This window comes from Myotis yumanensis, unplaced genomic scaffold (assembly GCF_028538775.1).
Source record: "Myotis yumanensis isolate MYYU_CA2020_CCGP unplaced genomic scaffold, mMyoYum1.0.hap1 SCAF_12, whole genome shotgun sequence".
Classification (NCBI taxonomy): Eukaryota; Metazoa; Chordata; class Mammalia; order Chiroptera; family Vespertilionidae; genus Myotis; species Myotis yumanensis.
The window spans coordinates 27,330,668-27,351,343 of NW_027223763.1; the positions used below are offsets into that span (position 1 = coordinate 27,330,668).

The 20,676-nt window shown below is 45.4% G+C and overlaps 1 protein-coding gene across 7 annotated transcripts; it reads right to left on the minus strand.

The window, feature by feature from the left end:
* Nucleotides 1–1,955: 1,955 nt before the first annotated feature.
* Nucleotides 1,956–19,451, minus strand: TRMT10B (tRNA methyltransferase 10B). Of its 7 annotated transcripts, none has more exons than XM_070431150.1 (11): nt 19,403–19,418; nt 17,475–17,623; nt 14,994–15,129; nt 14,680–14,877; nt 14,163–14,271; nt 13,423–13,547; nt 9,224–9,376; nt 8,103–8,181; nt 7,392–7,459; nt 2,886–3,009; nt 1,956–2,307 (listed from the first exon to the last, which is right to left on the minus strand). In XM_070431150.1, the coding sequence occupies exons 4-11, from the start codon at nt 14,863–14,865 to the stop codon at nt 2,201–2,203; spliced, it is 951 nt and encodes a 316-aa protein (XP_070287251.1). In that variant the 5' UTR covers nt 14,866–14,877; nt 14,994–15,129; nt 17,475–17,623; nt 19,403–19,418; the 3' UTR covers nt 1,956–2,200. The 7 variants fall into 7 exon arrangements, with proteins under 7 accessions (XP_070287251.1, XP_070287249.1, XP_070287250.1 ...); XM_070431148.1 differs by having other exon boundaries at nt 14,680–14,882; XM_070431149.1 differs by lacking the exon at nt 17,475–17,623 and having other exon boundaries at nt 14,680–14,882; nt 19,403–19,420.
* Between the last annotated feature and the right edge of the window lie 1,225 nt (nt 19,452–20,676).

The following is a 20,676-nucleotide window of genomic DNA, read 5'->3' on the forward strand; positions in this document are numbered from 1 at the left end:
ATTTATGGCAAGCCCTCAAAATTGCGATTCTTAGCTCCATATCTTCCATTTCTGTCATGTTTTTTTGTCTCCGCATCTTATATGCTTTCTTGGTGCCCCCCCTTGTGGTCTCTGTGCGCAGTCTTGTTCTAGCCAAGCCTTAATTGTTGTAGTTAACACTAGAGGGATTTGACCACCAGGCCGACTGGCTGTAGGAATCAGCTGTGGAAAACGTCTGTCTTCTGGGGAGGCGTTATTCCAGCCTTTGCCTGAGGCGATCGGCAAATGGTTGTGCGCAGGGCCTGGGCGGGGTGGGCTCAACAGAGCGGGGGGGAGGGAGGAGCTATGGCCGCTCTCAGTCCGTCCCCAGGGGCTCTGCCTCTCTGTCCCAGCAACCGCTGCAAACCTCGGAGGGGCCGTAGCCAGACAGTCCCGCTTCTCCCGTTTGAGTCTGGGTCCCTAGAGACTCGCCCGGATCTGTAGCCCAGAGTCTGAGACTCACTCCTGATTAAAAACGACAACCGCGCCCTCAGCCGCCAGCCCGCTTTGCGCGCGCACACTCACCACCGCACCGCCGTACCTTTAAATTTTCCACACTGCGCCTCCGCCGAGCGTCGGAATGCTGTTGTTTTTGCTTCTAGTTGAAGAGACTCTCCTCAGCCAGCCTTCCCGTGGTTCTGGTTGATGTCCGCTCCGACTTTTAGTTGTATTTTTGAAGTGGTTGTCCACGGCGGCAGTCTCCGGTGTTTACCTATGCCGCCATCTTCCCGGTCTCCCATCAGGATGTTTGATCTTGAGAAACCTGGTTGGTACTCTTTCTTGGGGCGGTGTGTATGTAAAGACCTTATCTTGAATTTGAGAAGGCTCCTACAGAGTTCAGGGGCTTCTCCGCCGATTTTTTGCATTGAGTTGATAGAGTAATTTGAGTTAACGAGCTCCTTAACGAGCTCGGTCTCAAAACGAATTAAACTCGTAAGTCAAGGCCCCACTGTATTCCTAAAGATGTTTCCTAAAGACTAGGCTGCTCTTAAGTAATCAAGTTCATAGTTCCTGGGGGATTAAATTGTGAAAGGAAGGAGATAGAACCCAGAGGTAACCTTTTGGTTCTTTTGAAATATAGGTTACATTTTTTTCAATTTGCTAGCAGTTTAGAAATAAGTTGATCAACATAAACTGGCCATAGTAACTGAAGCAACTGTATCTAAGTAGGACATAAGAAAAGGGATCACTGAGATTTGCATCATAAGAGGTTCTCTAACATGCTTGTGTGAGATGCAGTGTGTTTTCTTTTTTTTAAAATATATTTTGTTGATTTTTTACAGAGAGGGAAGGAGAGGAATAGAGAGTTAGAAACATCGATGAAAGAGAAACATCGATCAGCTGCCTCCTGCACACCCCCTACTGGGGATGTGCCCACAACCAAGGTACATGCCCTTAACCAGAATTGAACCTGGTACCCTTCAGTCCATAGGCCGACGCTCTATCCACTGAGCCAAACCGGTTAGGGCTATTTTCAAGTTAGACTTATCAGTACTATGTTTTTGCTTTTCAATTTGAACTGATAATTCAGATATATGTCTAAAATCTAGTTTGTACAAGGCTCAGAAGGATACAAAAATACTCCCACAAATTGTCCCGTAGGAAGGCTACAGTTAGGAAGAGAGAAGCCTTCCACACCCATACTTGGCACAGGGAAGACAAGGTAGGAGCCACAGGTGGGGAAAATTGCTATGGGGGCTTAAAGAGGGCTAGGTTAGGACAGGCTGATCCTGAAAAGCACATGTATAGCACATTACTGAGTTGGGAAAATCAGCATGATCAGAGCAGGTTGGACAAAGTCATACAACTTTATGATGCCACTTTTAGTGAAAATTAAATTCTTGATATCACAATAATTATTTAAGCTACCTCTAAAGAGTAGATTTTTCACAAGTAGATGTAGAAAAATAAATTAACACACCCAAAGCCATGTAGTTTAAGGGCTAATTCCTTGTTATGTAAACTTTTTACTTAGTCAAGATAAACAGGGCACTTCCTGTGAGCTAGGCACTATAGGAGATACAAAAGAGCATAAAATGTGGTCCCTGTTATTAATAACATCCTAATGAAGATCCGAGATGTCAAGTAAAGGCAAGTGTGTGCCATCACCACTTTGCTCTCCTCTTTGGTCAAGGCCCCTCCAACAACTTCACCTCCTGCAGGTGCACTCTTAGGCTGTCCATCATTCCACTGAGTTCTGAAGAACATAGCCTTTTCTGGAAGAAACTCCTTTCTTCAATGCTTCAGGCCAGTTTTGAGTCTCAAAGTAAGTGGACAGGATATCAAATACTGTTAGAAGGGTAAACAGAAAACACAGTGACCACACACTGGAAAAAAAGAACTAGTAAATGACTAATGAAAAGGGTGTGCTTGAATATTCAACAAACGTACTCTGTACCACACCTGGTATTAGATCCTGGGGAGACAGAGGCAAAGCTACAGGCCCTGCTTGCCCATAAGCACTGCCTACACTGAGAGATGTAGGCGTATAAATGGACAATGCTGCAACAGAGAGGAACACAATACAATGGGAACACAAAGGAAGGGTCCCGACGTGGCCTGGGACAGGGAGAGGAGCAGCCAAAGTGCCTGTGAACTGAATCCTGAATTCACTGTCAATGATGGGTTAAAGGCAGGGCGTTCTAGGTCAAGGCAACAATTTAAACTGTATTTAACATAGATCGGAATTAGGAAGAAAATGAAAAATAGCTTTGAGAAGCCAGAATACATGTCACAAAGTGCATGCAATAAAGTACAGGCACATCAGTCATGGGGGTAAGCTGTGTCAAGGCCATTCATACTTAGGCATGATGCAAAGAAGCACCAGATTTAATTAACACATTAAGCGTGGGCCGTGTGAGCTGTACCTTGATTGATGGCCAATATCTCTGAATGATAGTTTTTCTCATTCTGGCGTCTGACCATGTATTCCTGGATTGGCAAGCGGGCTGTCTTGACAGAGTGTTCTCGGGCCTTTTGAAATGTCACCTTCTGTAAATAACAGTTAAATATTTTTCTTTTAAAAATAATACATGAAAATATTTTCATGCATAGCAAATTATGAGAATCCCCATTTATCATTCTAATTTCATCTATAATTATAATTAATGATAAATGTATTAAAAAGAAGTAGCCTGTTATTAACCATGTCACCCCAATAAATTCAATTTAAAAAAGTAAAAAAGAAAAGTAACCTGCAGATAATTAAGAGTTCTGCAGATAGCCCTAGCTGGTTTGGCTCAGTGGATAGAGTGTTGGCCTGCAGACTGAAGGGTTTCAGATTCGATTCCGGCCAAGGGCACATGCCTGGGTTGCGGGCTCAATCCCCAGTAGGGGGCGTGCAGGAGGCAGCCAATCAATGATTCTTATCATTGATGTTTCTATCTCTCTCCCCCTCTCCCTCTCTGAAATCAATAAATATATTAAGAAAAAAAAGTTCTGCAGATAATGAAGAGTATTTATTTGTCCCAAGTAAGGAATGGCTTGTGCAGCAACACCTCACCTATTTGGGAGTCATTTATCCACTGTCTTCCACTCACTACTACTTATAACCAGGAAGGAAATAAGTTAGAAAAGGCATATCTATGGTCAAAACTTCAAGCAGTCTAATCAATCAGAGGAGAGCATGCCTGGCCCTAACTCAGTAAGTCCCAATCTGGATATCGAGTTTTCAGCTCATAGCCAATTGGTAGCAGCAAATCAGAGAGAAGGGAGACAGGATTCAGGTCAGGTACACCAGTAGCTGCAAGAGAGCATTAGGTGGGAGAGCTAATGCTCTCCTGCTGCTACTGAGGAAGAAGGGCTCTGAAAACTGCAAAAAAAGGAGTCAAAAGAACTCAAGAAGTCCAATAATCTGAAGCCATGTTGGGTCTCATTTAGAGAGAAATTATTAATGTCCCTTTATTTTTATTTTTATATATATTTTTATTGATTTCAGAGAGGAAGGGAGAGAGAGATAGAAACATCAATGATGAGAGAGAATCATTGATTGGCTGCCTCCTGCACGCCCCCCACTGGGGATCAAGCCCACAACCTGGTCATATGCCCTGACCGGGAATCGAACCGGTGACCTCTTGAACTGGTGACCTCTTGGTTCCTAGGTCGACGCTCTACCACTGAGCTACACCCGGCTCGGCTATTAATGTCCCTTTAAAAATGTCCCTTCCCTAGCCAGTTTGACTCAGTGGATAGAACATTGGCCTGTGGACTGAAGGGTCCCTGGTTTGATTCCGGTCAAGGGTACATGCCCAGATTTCGGGCTTGATCCCCAGTGTGGGGCGTGCAGGAGGCAGCCAATCAATGATTCTCTCTCATCATTGATGTTTCTATCCCTCCCTCCCTCCCTCTCCCTACCTCTCTGAAATAAAAGTACATTTTAAAAAACAAAAAGGTGTATATAAAAAAATGTCCCTGAACCATGAACTGAAGTTTATATTTGCTACCTTATAAGAAGCTGGAAAGGTACCTTTTTGCAATTCCAGGGTTCAAGGGAAAGATTTAGATTACTGGGATAATTAACATATTCAAGTCTGGAAGGGACCTCAAGAGTTAACTATTCCCCTCCAACCACATTGATTGGTTGCCACTTGCACATGCCCCAACTGGACCAGGACCGGAGATCGAGTCTGCAACCAAGGTATGTGCCTTTGACTGGAATCGAACCCATGACCCTTCAGTCTGCAAGCCAACCACTGAGCAAAATCAGCTAGGGCAGGAAATTCTTGATATTGAGCCAGTTTTCTGTTTTTTTTCTGAGACTTCCACTCATTTGTCTAGTTCTACCCTCCCAGGGCCACAGCAAGCAAGTAAAATGGCCCTTCCACAAAACAGTCATTCAGATACTTCAAGTAGGATCATGCCACTATGAATCCTCTAGTCTCCAGACTCACAGTCTCAGTTCTGTCAACTTCCTTGACTATGACTTAGTTTTGAGTCCCTTCGTCATTCAGGTCAACCTCTCCTGAACTTGTTTTAGCTTATTAATGTCCTTTCATTGACGGTTCCATAATTGACTGGGCACCTAAGTATGGTCTAACAAACTGGAACAGCATGAAGCAGGCCTAGCACCTTCTTTGTTCTCATACCTGGACTACACGCCTCTCAGACTCACATGAGACACTGCTCCAATAGAGAACTTCCAAAAATGTTTTAAGTAATGTGATTCGGATGGAATAAGGGTACAGCTATTCAAAGGACTTCTTTGAAGGACAACACTCCTTGCATATATGAGCTATTATTGTCTTTTTTTTTTTTTGGAAAGTCTATTCCTTTTTAACCACTTTGAACTAGAGTATAGAATTAAAAGTCAGCAGGAGACTTGGATGCTGCCTGGAGGAGACTACTGTCTAGTGTTTGTTCTCTGAACATTTAAAGATAAAATGACTCCTCTTGAAGAGACATTTTTCTTAGCATTTATCTAAGAAGCCAAATTCCAGTAACAACCAAAAAGTCCCATTCATCTGACAAATCTCTGTGCCACTTATTTTTCAGTTTAAATGGTGGTGGAGAAAGAAGGTAAGATGCTGTGTCAAAACTACATCTATAGCTCATACTCACTGATCCTTAGACTTTGCTGTCACTCTGCTGTGGGAGACAGCACTTAACTGTTGTCTTTTAATCTCCCTTAAACTAAAACAGCCCCCCCACTCCAACTATTTTAGTTTTTATTATTACACTGGCTTTTTTGAAAGTCTGGCCCAGTTCTCTTGCATAATGTCTCACATTCTAGATCTGTTTCCTCACGATTAAATTAAATTTAAACATTTTCTAGTAGGAATACTTTTCAGGTGAGATTTCATCTTATCAGGAGGTACCTAATGTCACTATTGGTGATTCTAATTTTGATCACTTGGTTAAGATGGTGACCTCCATGTCATTTCATTGCAATGGTACACTGCAATTTGTGGGGTGATACTTTGAGACCATGTGAGTAGTCAGTTTCCCCCAACCTTTCGTTCAATCAATCCCTGAATCAAAGACTGCCCTAGCAGTGACAAAATACTGATTTCTGAATTCTAGGCATTTCTCATTCTTAGCTGGCATTCTTAAGAGTCCCCCTGCCATTTTTTTTAAGAATATATTTTATTGATTTTTTACAGATAGGAAGGGAGAGGGATAGAGAGTTAGAAACATCGATGAGAGCGAAACATCGATCAGCTGCCTCCTGCACACTCCCCACTGGGGATATGCCTGCAACCAAGGTACATGCCCTTGACCGGAATTGAACCTGGGACCCTTGAGTCCGCAGGCTGACGCTCTATCCACTGAGCCAAACCGGTTAGGGCCCCCTGCCATTTTTTTAGATTATCACTATGAAGTCAGAGAACAATGACTATTTTAGAATAAATGCAATTCAGTTAAATATCATCTTGTTAAATATGTGTGCATCTTATACATATATGAAAAAATATATAAAATATGCTCATGTGAAAAACATATATATATATATATATATATATGCAGATATCAAACAGATACTTGTGTGATCATAGACTATCAAGGGATACACAAGAAAACTGGTTTTCTCAAAAGGGGACACGGGGACAAGGATTGGAGGGAGACTTATTCTCCTTTTTATACATTTTAACTATTACATCATTCTTTATTATCTATGCAATGCTAATTAGAAAAATAAAATTGTCAAAAAATATTTATATACTGGAAAGACATTGAAAAACTCCAATTATGTCAATACAATTCCAATTCAACAAAAGAAATCTAGACAAGTACTACTGAGGTTGAGCTTATAAGACTTATGTCAGCAGGGAAGATGGGCTAAGAAGGAGCAAACTACTTTTTCACCAAGAACATACAGCTAGTAAGAATGCTGAGGCAATACTTCCTTGGTCAAGATCAGAGCTATTCTTACAGAAATGAAGAGAGGAGAGGAGAGGAGTTCCACAGTGGCTACTGATGTAATTACCAAACGTTCCCATCCTGGGTTCTGTCAGGAAAGCACTGCTGACATTGCTGAGGAGGAGAGAGTGAATTTCACAGAAGGAAGGGCCAACTCAGGCAGAAAAGGCTCCTTCTTCTTTTTAAAAAAAAATATTGATTTTTTACAGAGAGGAAAGGAGAGAGATAGAGAGTTAGAAACATCGATGAGAGAGAACCATCTATCAGCTGCCTCCTGCACACCTCCTACTGGGGATGTGCCCACAACCAAGGTACATGCCCTTGACCGGAATCGAACCTGGGACCTTTCAGTCCACAGGCCAACGCTCTATCCACTGAGCCAAACCATTTAGGGCTCCTTCTTCCTATTCCCTTAGTGTTTCCAGGCCTTTTGGGTAAGATTATAACAGGGTAGGTGCCTCTACAAGTAAGGACCATTTTTCAGAATACAGTTTTTCAGCCAAAAAATGTACACTTACCTTCTGAATGCTTTCGTCCACAAGTCCACCGAGGATGTAAACTGTGTTTAGATCAACATCTTCAAGAGCTAGTGAAGAAATGAAGGCTAATGAGATAAAATCTTTTTTTTTTTTTTAAATATATTTTACTGATTTTTTACAGAGAGGAAGAGAGAGGGATAGAGAGTTAGAAACATTGGTCAGCTGCCTCCTGCACACCTCCCACTGGGGATGCGTCCGCAACTAAGGTACATGGCCTTGACCAGAATCGAACCTGGGACCTTTCAGTCCGCAGGCCGACGCTCTATCCACTGAGCCAAACCGGTTAGGTCAAGAGATCAAATCTTTATAATTTCTAAATCCAAAGAAAGTAAAAGGAAAGAATGATAAAAGTAGGAATTTCATGAAATAGAAAACAAAGATAGATTTTCTAATCCTCTGAAAAAACAATTAAATAGATAAAACTTTTGCATATCTTATCAAGGTAAAAAGGTAGTAGACTCAAATCAACATTAGGATTCAGGAAGGAGACAAAATTAAAATTACAAAGGAATGTGAAATAGAGAATATGAAGATCAACTTAATATCAATAAACTTGAAAATTATGTGACATAGATGATTTTCTAAAATAGATGATATATATCTAATTGATCCAAAAGGGTCAATGGAGGGAGCTGACCAGGGAAACTAGCTCGATACAATGCTACATGATCTGTGCAGTCAAGAACATACCATGTTCTGAGTCAGGAGTCAGGTACACAAGGGTTTCCAGGGGGAATACACTAAAGCAGTCATCTTCTGTTATGTCTAGCTGAAAAATACGAATAATCCAATGTACTGTGAACTAGGTTAAGACATAGCCCACGGTACAACAAGGGACTATATGTCTGACAACCTGTTCTTAGAAAGGGCTCAGCTGGGGAGGGGATGTAGAAAGGCACAGGCATGCAACCCTACGAAATGAGGCAGAAAATATATGGGGCCCTAAGAGACATACAGGGAGCATACCTCAGGACTACGGATGAGGGAGGGACACCCCCAGAGACAACCTTGTAGCGAAGGGAATGCTGGAACTGGGTTTCTGAAAAGAGGTGAGACTGACACAACAGGAAGAAGGACTCAAAGTGGAGGGAATCATACTAAGAAAGGCATGGGCAAGGGATTACATGGCCCTGAGATTGGGTCTCTTGGTTCACGTGCAGGAATCAACAAAGATGTACAGAAGAAAGTAAGGCTGGAAACGGCTGCACTTCGGGAGGGACTGTTAAGACAGTAACAGCAACCATGACTGATTGTGCAACACTGCATGGGGCACTCTTCACACTCATTGCCTCCATGGACCTCCCTGGGAAAGGCCACACTGCCCAGTCTCAGCTACACAAGGGCATGTTTAGTGGCATTTCTTAGGAACTGATCTGGATTCTTGCCTGTATGTCAATCACTACACGTATGAGATCCCATTGAAAGTTGAAAAGGAACTTGGTATTCCCTAAAACTCATCTTAAATCCATATTACTTCCATAAGGATTCTTTCTCTTCCTCCAAAACTGTTTCCTAATTCTGCATCGCCGAGAACAAGAAAGGACTCATGCATTTCCCCAAAACATCCCTGGAGTACACAGTCTACATACATTATAGAGGACACAAAATACAGTCCTATATACTTTTTGCCAACATGGTGGAATGAAGAAAAAATTTAAATATAAGAACTGATAAGTGGTTCTTAAATTTTTTAAAAAAATTTTAGATTGTAATAATGAAAACACCATTTCTCAAAATATGAAAAAGTAAAAAAATTACCCCACAACCTATTTATAGATGACAATTCAAATAATATGCAAAATGAGGCTTACCAGGTAACTAGAAAAGCCATCATTCATCCTCAAACACTCTTCATACAGGGGACTGTCTGTTGTGAATCCAGTGAGGCAGATCCAAAATGGCCTGTCAGCTTTCTTATTCGAACCATACAACCTTCGGATCTGTCCAGCCAGCCTGCTTAGTTCCTTCAAAGAAGTAAGAACAACTTAGGGTGGAAACATGCCCTATTTTTCTAAATTCAGTGTCAATAAATGGTTACTCAGTAAGTTCACTGAGTGCTACTCTGGAAAATCTCATGAACTAGAATGACCGCCTTCACTCCAGAAGTGAGTACATGCATGTGTGAGTACGCATTACACCCCTGGCATCACCTTATAGAGGACAACTGAGGTAATGATACTAGCCAAGAAACAGTGAGTTAATGGGAAAACTGAGCCCGCCCGCTCCTTCAGGACCTGTCGTTACATATCTAATATGATATATGAAATTGTTCTTTTAGCTTTTATCTAAAATCTTACCATGTGATGTTTATTATTTATTAAAGAGAGGTTAGATTACTATGCAGACATTTTTATACTCCATCAAACAAACTTGGCACCTTCTCCCTTAGTCTAGGAGATGTAAAGGATTGGGAGTTTTAACTTTCCATCCTGATTCAGAAGACCTCACAATCTGGCCTGCTTTTGTTCATAGTGGAGAAAAGGTTTTGAGTTTGATTTAATCTGGTATCTCAATAGAAACAGTAGAAAATCCTTGGTTGACCTTTTCAGAGGGCTGTAGTTAGAGATTCCTACAAATCTTCAGTTTTCCTAATTTCTCGGAAAAACAGGCAAACCCTAGCATATGTATACTAATAAAAGGGTAATATGCTAATTAGACCAGGAGACCTTCTGGACATCATCCCAGACAAAGCCATGGTGGCGGGGCCGAGGCAGAGGCGGTTAAGGGCGATCAGGCCAGGAGGGGAGGGCAGTTAGGGGTGATCAGGTTGGCGGAGGGGGGGGGTGGGCAGTTGGGGGTGAGCAGGCTGGCAGGGGGGTCCAGTTGGGGGTGAGCAGGCTGGCAGGGGGGTCCAGTTGGGGGTGAGCAGACCGGCAGGGGGGGCCAGTTGGGGGTGAGCAGACCGGCAGGGGGGGCCAGTTGGGGGCGATCAGGCCGGCAAGGGGGGGCAGTTGGGGTGAGCAGGCTGGCAGGCAGAGTGGTTAGGGGCAATCAAACAGGCAGGCAGCTGAGTGGTTAGGAGCCAGCGGTTCCGGATTGCGAGAGGGTTGGCTGACTGCCCGTTTAGGCCCGATCCCACCAGCAGTCAGACATCCCCTGAGGGGTCCCAGACTGGAGAGGGTGCAGCCTGGGCTGAGGGACCACCAGCCCCCTGCCCCACCACTAGTACTAATACAACAGAGGTATTGGAAAATAGAAAAATTTGTTTTGTAGGTTAAGTCCTAAAATTAAGGCCCAATAAGGTTTGCTGCCTTGACATCTAATGAAATTGGGTGAGCCTTGAATGGCCCAACTGCAAGTTCCTCTTCCAACTCTGCTCCCACGGATAAGGTCCCATAGCCACCAATCCTTTTTATCCAAGGGACGAGGTGTAATTCCTGATTATCCCTGAGCCCACAGAATTATTCCAACAACCAATCCCATCTTCCTGCAGGAAGCAGGGGCACCCACCCTCTTGATACTACAGAGCCTGCCCCCACAGTGCCCGGCTGTTCATTCTGTTCCCATGTGGCCCTGCATGGCATGCAATGCCATCCTCCCCCAAGGCTGAGTATCTACACTAATAAAAGAGAAACATGGTAATTGGCGTACGACCGCTACCCTTCCCATTGGCTAATCAGCGTATCCTTATGCAAATTAACTGTCAGCCAAGATGGCGGCCGGCAGCCAGGCAGCTGGAAGCTAACAGGAGGCTTGCTTCAGTGAAGGAGGACTCCAACGTCCCCCCCCCCCACCCCCCCCCCCACCCCCCCCCCCACCCCCCCCGCCTCTGAGCTTCAGTTGGAAACATAGAAACATTTACAGAAGATAAACAAAACTCCAGAAAGCTCCTGTCAGTCAGCAGGGATCTCAGAGCTGGAGTCGCAACATTGTTTCGAATACAGAAAACAAAGGCCAGAAACCTGCTTTCAGCCGAGCCTCAGAGAGAAAGCCGGCTCTCAGCTCCAGTGACAGCCATAGAAGGTAAATAAATGCCAGAATAAAAAGAAAAGAAAAAAAGGAGAGGTTTGGAGCTTCAGTCGCCCGCCAGCCTGAAAACGGCCCTCAGCCCCTCACCCAGACTGGCCAGGCACCCCAGTGGGGACCCCCACCCTGAAGCAACAAGATGGCCGCTAATTTGCATACTGAAGGCAGGCGGCAGCAGGCAAGGCTGTCTGTGGTCTGGGACCCGGATCTGTGACCCTGCCGGGCGGGATCAGCGGAGCCACGAGGCCTCCCGGCACCGGGATCAGCGTGACAAGGGGCAACGCCCAAACGCCCTGATTGCCCTGCGGCTCTGTGTGTGACAGGGGGCAGCACCCCAACCCCCTGATCAGCCCTGCTCTGTGGGTGATAGAGGGCGGCGCCCCAACCCCGATTGCCCTGCGGCTCTGTTTGTGACAGTGGCGGCGCCCCAACCCCCCCACGGGCCCTGCTCTATGTGAGACGGGGTAGAGCCATACCTCCCCATCGGCCCTGCCCTGAGTGTGACAGGGTGTGGCGCCTCAACTACCCCCCCCCCCCCCCCCCACGGGCCCTGCTCTCTATGTGATAGGGGGCGGTGCCCCAGCTCCCCTATTGGCCCTACTCTGTGCGTGACAGGGGGGAGCTCCTCAACCCCCTGATTGGCCCTGCTCTGTGTGTGACAGGGGGCAGCTCCCCAACCCCCTGATCAGCCCTGCTCTGTGCATGACAGGGGGGAGCTCCCAAAACCCCTGATTGACCCTGCTCTGTGCATGACAAGGGGGAGCTCCCCAAACCCCTGATGGGCCCTGCTCTGTGTGTGACAGAGTACGGAGCCCCAAGCCCCAATGGGCCCTGCTCTGTGTGTGACAGGGGGCAGCGCCCCAACCCCCTGATCGGCCCTGCTCTGTGCGTGGCAGGGGGTGGCGCCGCAACTTCCCTATCGACCCTGCCTTGAGTGTGACAGAGGGCGGTGCCCCAACCCCCCAATCGGCCCTACCCTGAGCATGACTAGGGGTGGCATCACAACCTCCCCATCCGCCCTGCTCTGTGCATGACAGGGGGCAGCGCCCCAACTCCCCAATCGGCCCTGCTCTGAGCCCGACCAGGGGCTGCACCTAGGGATTGGGCCTGCCCTCTGCCACCTGGGAGCAAGCCTAAGCCAGCAGGTCGTTATCTCCCGAGGGGTCCCAGACTGCGAGAGGGCACAGGCCGGGCTGAGGGACCCCCTCTACCCCCCGAGTGCACAAATTTTTGTGCACCGGGCCTCTAGTATCTCTATATATAAAAGCCTAAGTGACTGTTACAACCAAACCACTGGAACGACCGAAATGACTGGAATGACTGGTTGTTATGATGTGCACTGACCACCAGGGGGAAGACGCTCAACGCCGGAGCTGCTCCTTGGTGGTCAGTGCACTCCTACAGCCAACCTCCCTCGTGTGGTGGCGGCAGACACGGCCCCTTTCACAGGAGGGCCTTGGGGCTGGTTTCTTCCCTCCCTCCCCTCAACTGGCCTGTCACCACCCGCCATGGTGGCAGCACAGCAAGTGAGGGAAGGACAGGGGGAAAGGTGTGAACCTCACAGTGGCGGGGCGCCAACGGGGGCGTTGGTGTCTGTTCCTTCTGCACCTAGCCCGTCGCCTCTTCTCCTGACCCCGCTGGAGCCTTTGGGCCCCAATTGGCCTGGCTCCGATCGGCCCTGATCACCAGCCAGGCCTAGGGACCCCACCCATACATGAATTTCATGCACTGGGCCTCTAGTGTGACTAATAAACTGCGCTCCATCTTATCTGTTCAGTGTTGAGTGCCATGTGTTCAGCCATCCCCAGAACCCCAGAACCTGTAGGGTGAATGGGAGATCACTAAAACACATACATTGAAGGAAGACATGCCACCAGGTTATCTCCACACAACACAGAACCAGGCAAATATCCCTCTCCCCAGCAGAAGGCCAAAGATTTCATCTCTGGAGAACTGAAACTGAAAGGCTGTAACTAGACTGGGGACACTATGAACACAGAGGCAAAGGGTTGATCAGGAATTTGGAAACTAGTGGATGTTCTACCTTCTTAGACATGTGGTGGGTCATACTTAAATCGATACAGAGTCTTGGTCCTGAGTGTTTGGCTTCCAAAAGTTTCTCCTTGGTTAAGGATCTCAGAAAACGTTTGCTGTGCTGGGGGTAGATGCCTAGAGTGGGAATATCAGAAAAAATATAAAAGTGGGAAAACAGAGGAATAATATTCAGTAAGAAACAAATCTCCCCAGCCAGATGAGTACTATTTGCATAGGGAGAAACTAGAAACTTGAAGTTTGTGCCAGGTATTCATTCATCAGGCAGTTGAGGTATAGCAGAGGGGTGATGACTGTGGGCTCTGGAGCACTCTGCTGGGTCTAAATCTAAGTTCAGTTTGTTTATTTATTACTCGTATCAGCTTAAGCATGTTATTTAATTTCTCTGAGCCTCAGTATTTTCACCTACAAAATGGGGATAATAAAAGACCTACCCTTTAGGGTAGTCAAGGTAAAATTCTTAGCACTGAACCTAGCACACAGCTGTTGGTGCCATTCCTTCTACTTCTGAGCTTATACACACATATGTACGCTATATAGTTTACATCTGAAAGGCAGACTTCAATTTTGTTTTCTTTGATACTTTGATTCCCAACAAAATAGGACTATAGGTCTCACTTCCCAGATGTTTGTTTTTACTTAAAAACAGTATTAGTATTCTTGTAGGGACATACAGATACCAATTTGCTAACAAATAAATATAATTATACCAACAACCTGATTAATTGTTACCTGAATTTTCTGTACGATTGGCTTTTCTTCTTTCTTTTTCTTGCTTTCTTTTGCTCTTCTTTGCTGCAACTATCTTTTCCCAGTGTCTCTGTTTTCTTTGGACATTTTTCTTAGGTTATCCAGAAAACAAAATTGTTTGAAAACTTCATAAGCATCAAAAAGGAAAATGAATATTAGAAACAGTTACTTATTTTTTTAAAATTTAGATATAAAGTTAGGAGAGAAAAAGGATGGTAGATTTAACAACAGAGATGGACTAGATTGTGTTTAGAGAAAGCAGAGCCCCAGAAAGACATGTGACCTGTCAGGCCCAAAGAAGAGTTTGGATGTTCTGACCCTTCTGAGGTGTATCAAACATACCTCTTGATCTGAAGCCTTAAACTGGTTAGCAGGGAATTCAACCCTTAGGCTACACCAAACTCACTCCCAGTCTTCTTGCTACCAGTGTCTACCCATAGAATAGGGGTCTCTGGGACATTCCATCATCTCACAGCCCATGGCCACCCACTGCACTCACCGAGCACCAGGTGGCACTGTCCGTGGGCAGGGTCTCCCTCTCCTGATGCTCACATTCCACATCCATCTGTAGAAGCTGGAAGCTTTCAGAGATGCCATCTTCGCCTGTGTCCTCTGGGATGACTTCCTGCTCCTGCAGCACGTGTGACTCTGTTTTCTGAGCACTCCCTTCCGATTTCCAGTCCATGTGCTTAGCCCTCTGTCCTTTCACCCAGATTGGAAAAGGCACAATTATGTGAGACATTACATTATTGCACTTACATCCAAGGGACAGTGTTATGGTGTTACTGAAGGAGAAGTGTGTAAAATACTAACATGGGTTTATTGAAAAGTATGTGTGTCTTCCAGAGAAATGAGTCAGCACCGAAACGCTTCAGTAGTAAGGGAGCCAAATCCACTTCTCAGAACACAAGCACAATCCTGACACCTCCCAGCAATCGGTGACTCACTGCTGCGGTGACACAGAAAACCAAGTTATTTATCGTGTTCTTTGAAATCCACTCATGAGTTGAGGGTGGGACAGAGACGGCAAAAGCCACCTCCCCTCTGTTTCAGTTTCTTTTCAAAACCATTCCTTTATGATGAAAAGCAAGTATTTATTGAGTACCTACTATATGCAAAGTCCTGGACATCCTTGGAGGATGAAGAGTGAGCCAAAAAATATGGCAAGAGTGGCCCCAAACCAACCAAGGATCCATCTAGGTTGCTGCTGGTGATCTATTAAAATTTGTTTTTCCAAATTACATATTCATTCCCTCATCTCAGTTCAGTATCACTGCAGTAGAAAGCCACAGTCACCAGTGAGAATGTTTAATATCCCTCAGAAGTGCTAAGGCAGAAAAATATAGAGAACCACTCTAATAGCACTTCTAATGAATGTCAGTTTCAAAGTGGTATTCACTATCCCTAAGATGAGTAAAGATGCTCTAGTCTACAGGTGTCACAAAGAATGGTATGACCCTTGCTCGTGGCAGCTCCTGAGTCCATGTGCTACCACCAACTTAGAAAAAGTGTTACCTTTGAACAAGTAAATCTATGTAATATGATCCACATGGTAAAAAGATTTTTATGATAAAAGTCATGATCCTCGTTCTGACCCTTTCCACCTCTAGAGGCAACTCTTGTTAACCAGGCATTTTTAGTTCTGGTGATTAGCCCCTTAACCTGAAATCACATGCTTATGCCATTACTTCTTGATTCATCAACTCTGAATTTTATCATTTCCCTATGAAACACTAGAATTCAAATACTGAAATTAACCCCTTTTGCTCTGGCCAGTGTGGCTGTTTGTTGGAGCATTGTCCTTTGCACCGAAGGGTTTGGGTTCAATTCCTGGTCAGGGCACATACCCAGGTTGCGAGTTTGATCCCCAGTTGGGACACGTACGGGAGGTAACCGATAGCTGTGTCTGTCTCTCTCCCTCTCCCTTCCTCTCTCTCTGAAGTCAATAGAAACATATCCTTGGGTGAGGATTTAAAAACAAAATTAACCCCATTTTATTTTTTGTTTCTGTTAGTTAGCTTAATCTTTAAATTTTTTGAGCCATAATTTATTTACAGTAGAGAGATTTTTAAGATTTGAAACTTATGTTCATTTTCTGCCGAGGCTAGAGTTTACTTTTGCTTAAAAGTCTGTTCTTTGCCGAAACCGGTTTGGCTCAGTGAATAGAGCGTCAGCCTGCGGACTGAAAGGTCCCGGGTTCGATTCCGGTCAAGGGCATGTACCTAGGTTGCGGGCACATCCCCAGTAGAAGATGTGCAGGAGGCAGCTGGTCGATGTTTCTCTCTCATCGATATTTCTGACTCTCTATCTCTCTCCTTTCCTCTCTGTAAAAAATCAATAAAAAAAAAAATATATATATATTTTTAAAAAGTTAAAAAAAAAAAACTCTGTTCTTTTTAATAGTCAGTACACAGTTTAGTATATGTATATATACCATTGACTGTGTCACTATGAGTTTATGGCATACAAAAAATGTAATAGTGTACATAATAATCTAGAGAAATTAGGAAAATACCAAGTTATTCTTAAACATTTCAGAAGCACTGCACTGTTCACATAGGAATAGTGATGTTAGTTATAAATATCTTTTTGAACAAAAGATATCCAGCCCTAGCTGGTTTGGCTCAGTGGATAGTGTGTGGGCCTGCAGACTGAAGGGTCCTGGGTTCGATTCTGGTCAAGGGCACATGCTAGGGTTGTGGACTAGATCCCCAGTAGGGGGTGTGCAGGAGGCGACCAATCAATGATTCTCTCTCATCACTGATGTTTCTATCTCTCCCTCTCACTTCCTCTCTGAAATCAATTAAAAAAAATTTTTTTTAAAAGATACCTAGCTACAAAAAAAACAAAAAAACAAAAAAAATAAAAATAAAAGATACCTAGCTCCCTCTAGATGACCGAACAAACTTTGTATGCCAACCATCAGTGTCACCTGCATTTTTCTGCACTTAGGCATTCAAAAAAGAACAAACGAAAACTTTAAAATAAACTGGTCCAACACCTAACAACCTGAAAACAAATTTGTTAAATGAATGCTAGTTTGTTAACAGCCATGTGATCTCTTCCTCCTCTGAACTCCACAGCATTTTGCATTCTTATCTGTGTTTGTCCATTCATTTAGTCAGTAAATATTCATTGGCCCTAGCTGGTTTGGCTCAGTAGATAGAGCGTCACCCTGCGGACTGAAGGATCCCGGGTTCGATTCTGGTCAAGAGCACATACCCAGCTTGCGGGCTCAATCTTCCTCCCCCTTCCTCTCCTAAATCAACAAAAATATATTTAAAAGAGACCCACCTCAGAACAAAAGACTCACACAGGATGAGAGTAAAGGGATGGTAAAAATTTTAAATAAATAAATCAATATTCATTGAGCTCCTCCTCTGTGTCAGGACCTTTTGGGGAATGACTGGGAGGCAATGAATGTCCTCACTGGAGAAGTCTGTCTGAGGAGAAAAGAGAGATGGGGTGAAGTAGCGGGAGGGGCTGCAGTTTTCCATTGCTGTTTTAAAAATTGGAAGGTTAATGCTCATCTTTTTTCTCCTACCAAACTGAATTCTTTTTCAGAAGGAACCATGTAACTATATCTACCTAAACACTGAACAGTTCAAAAAATCTTTGAACAGCAATGTTTAAATAAATACTCGCTGAATAAACAGTTTTACTACCCCTGCCTCCATTTCCTTCTTTCCTATCCCGCTCTTTGTATCTCTGACCTCTCTGAATTCCTATAGTCCCTGGGAATGCTTTTCAGACCAGGAACGTGGGAGACAGTGATCTTGAAAATCAAATGAAGGCAACTCCAACCACTACCAGAAGAGTCTGTAACACAGCAGGTTGGGCATTCCTGAGGACAGGGACCACATCTTGTTCATCTTTGTATCTTCACTAGCTATCACAGGCTTGGCGCAGAACGGAAGCTCCATGAATAGTGAGTCAAAGCTTACCACCTAGTGGTCCTTAGGGCATCACGGAAGCACAGATCTATCAATTCATGTGAGACATTATGCCCACATTTAGCATTTCATTTCTTCATTAAAAAAAAAAAAATGTTTTCTGAGCCTCATTACGGGTCCAGTGCTGAGTACTGAGGTTACTACTCAGTTAATTACTCATTTAACAAATAGTTAAGCACTTGACTTCATAGCACTTGCTGAGGATTCGGGATTGATACTCTGTCTTCGTGGGGCTGCAATGACCTGACTCAGACTTGTATGACAGCTGGTCTGTCTGTTTCCCCACCAGATTACAAACACTTGCGGAGAAGAGAGGATGAAGAATTCACCGGCACACTCCCAGCACTCAAGACGGAGCCTTGCAAAATAAAAGCATCCTATGGGATTGATAATCATCACTCTTCTGCTCAGAACCACTCTGGATCTCCATTTCACTTACGGTAAACAGCCAAAACCTTTACAATGGCCTGTACTGATCATTAAGGTCTACCTCCCCCGTCTACTGTCCCCTGCCACCTGATCTACTTGCCGATCCTCAAACATACCAAGGATACGCTCACCCCAGGGCCTTTGCCCTTGCTGTTCTCTCTACCTCCAATATTCTTCCTCTAGTCTAGGTAATTATGTAACCACATTTCTCACTTCATTCAGATTGTCACTATCCAACGTGGCATATATTTTACTTAGTTTTTGTGGGAGCGTCCCCATTCTTACAACGTAACCAAGCATTCTGTTTGCTTTGTTCACTATTGTATCCTTATGCCTAGAAAGGGGCTTGGTACATAGTAGATGCTCAATGAATACTCGCTAGCTGAATTGATGCATCCACTTTCTCAATAGCCAGCTTCCCTGTGTGAAGCATCCTCAGTCCTGGCCTGCCCCGCCTCCACCCCCACCCTCCCGCATCTCCGAGTTTTCTAACTCAAGTCCCACCTGATGAGCATATCCCTGGGCACCTAGTGAAGGACCAATCTCTGCTGGCATGCTCCTCTCATTTTCTCAATCTAAATTTTAGTCCACGGAAGCTGCTCCCCGCCTCTGGCATCTTTAGACCCCAGGCCCAAAGGTACCCCGCCTGGCCCATAGGCTGCGAGCGCGAGGGGAGGCAGGAAGGGAAGGCACCAAGGTGCGGGACACCAGGGCACACAACTGTTAAACGCTGTTTCCCCGGCGTCTTCCCTGTCCGCAAACGCGGCAGCACTCAGGGGCCAGACCCCCAGGCCCCCAGAACCCCAGGCCCTACCCGCCCCGCCACCAGCCCGGGCGTACCTGATCCCAGCACCTCACGCAGCCGCAGGGCACGTCAGGCCCCGCCTCCTGGCCCACTTCCGGTCCCTGCCCCTTTCCGAACGGCATTCTGGGAGTTGTAGTTTTCGGCCTGGCAGGTCGGCGTTCAGGGGCGTGAGCGGAGGTTTGGGCTCCCTAGCCTCACCCTGGCACTAGGGAGCTCGGTCGCGCCTCTCTGAGCCTGTTTCCCGGACTGATACACGGGATTACAATCCCAGCTGCTTGCAGACCGATAGGGCTGCTGCAGGTGATCAGGCGCTTTAATGGCTATCAAAGACTGGACATTGTGAAACTGGGCTGAAACCAGACTTAAACCACCTCTCATCTCGCCAGCCTAGGGGCTTTGCCCGTCTCTGAGCTTCCCCACAACCAGCAAGGCCCAGGAGCTGACACAGCCCTTCCCTGAGCACACATTCCCCTTCATCGGTGCTTGTCTGTCCAGGCTCACAAGAGAGATATCCGGGCCGGAGCACATAAGGAGTCAGTGGGGAAACTGAGGCTCAGAGATCTGAAGTGACTTGCCCAACCCTTGTCCTGATAAAAGCTATCAGCCATTCTTTTCTTTATTCCTGCAGTCCTAGGGGTCTCACCCTTTCAGAGAGACCCTACCATGAATGAGCTTGAAATGTCTCCCACCCAAGAAACCACAGCTCTGTTTGGATTCCTTCTTGGCCCCCTACTGTTACCGCTCTAGACTTTTATTTCCTCAGCAACTTTCACCCCATCCCCAAGCCATGCTCCAATTCAGCCTTTATCTGGGACTGGAGCAATTTTTAAATGCTGACTAAACATCCCTCCCTCCCCCCAAAAAGGCTTTTTCTAAAACCTAACTCTAATGTCTCTTCTCTGCCTAGAAGCTGGACCTAGCTTCCCACTTAGCAGGGCTTGCAAAGTGGCTCAAACGGTCTTCAGTGCCTCCCACCACACTCAGCCATATTGAATACCCTTTGCCCCTCTCTGCCACTGCTCTTGTGTTTCTTTACTTTCGAATGAGCTCGTGGCTACTTCCCCACAGCAAAGGCCTCCTCGCTGGTTTCACTGCCTGCTCCCCCAGCCATCCATTTGCAGACCCCTCAGTGGCTTTCTATCATACTTTGATGTAAAATCTGACCTTCCCAAGGCCTTGCACAGCCTGGTTCCTGGCTGCCCCTCCAACCTCATCTGTCACTCTTTCTCCAGCTTGATGTGTTCCAGTCACACCTGTCGTCTTCTTCTTCTTCTTCTTCTTCTTCTTCTTCTTCTTCTTCTTATCTTTT

Coding starts and splice junctions, on each gene's coding strand:
- TRMT10B (XM_070431154.1), bottom strand. CDS start 14,865: ATGGACTGGAAATCGGAAGGGAGTGCTCAGAAAACAGAGTCACACGTG. Junction 8,182..9,223: donor ATGGCTTTTCTAGTTACCTG/GTAAGCCTCATT, acceptor CGTATTTTTCAG/CTAGACATAACAGAAGATGA. Junction 3,010..7,391: donor TGGACGAAAGCATTCAGAAG/GTAAGTGTACAT, acceptor TGTTATTTACAG/AAGGTGACATTTCAAAAGGC.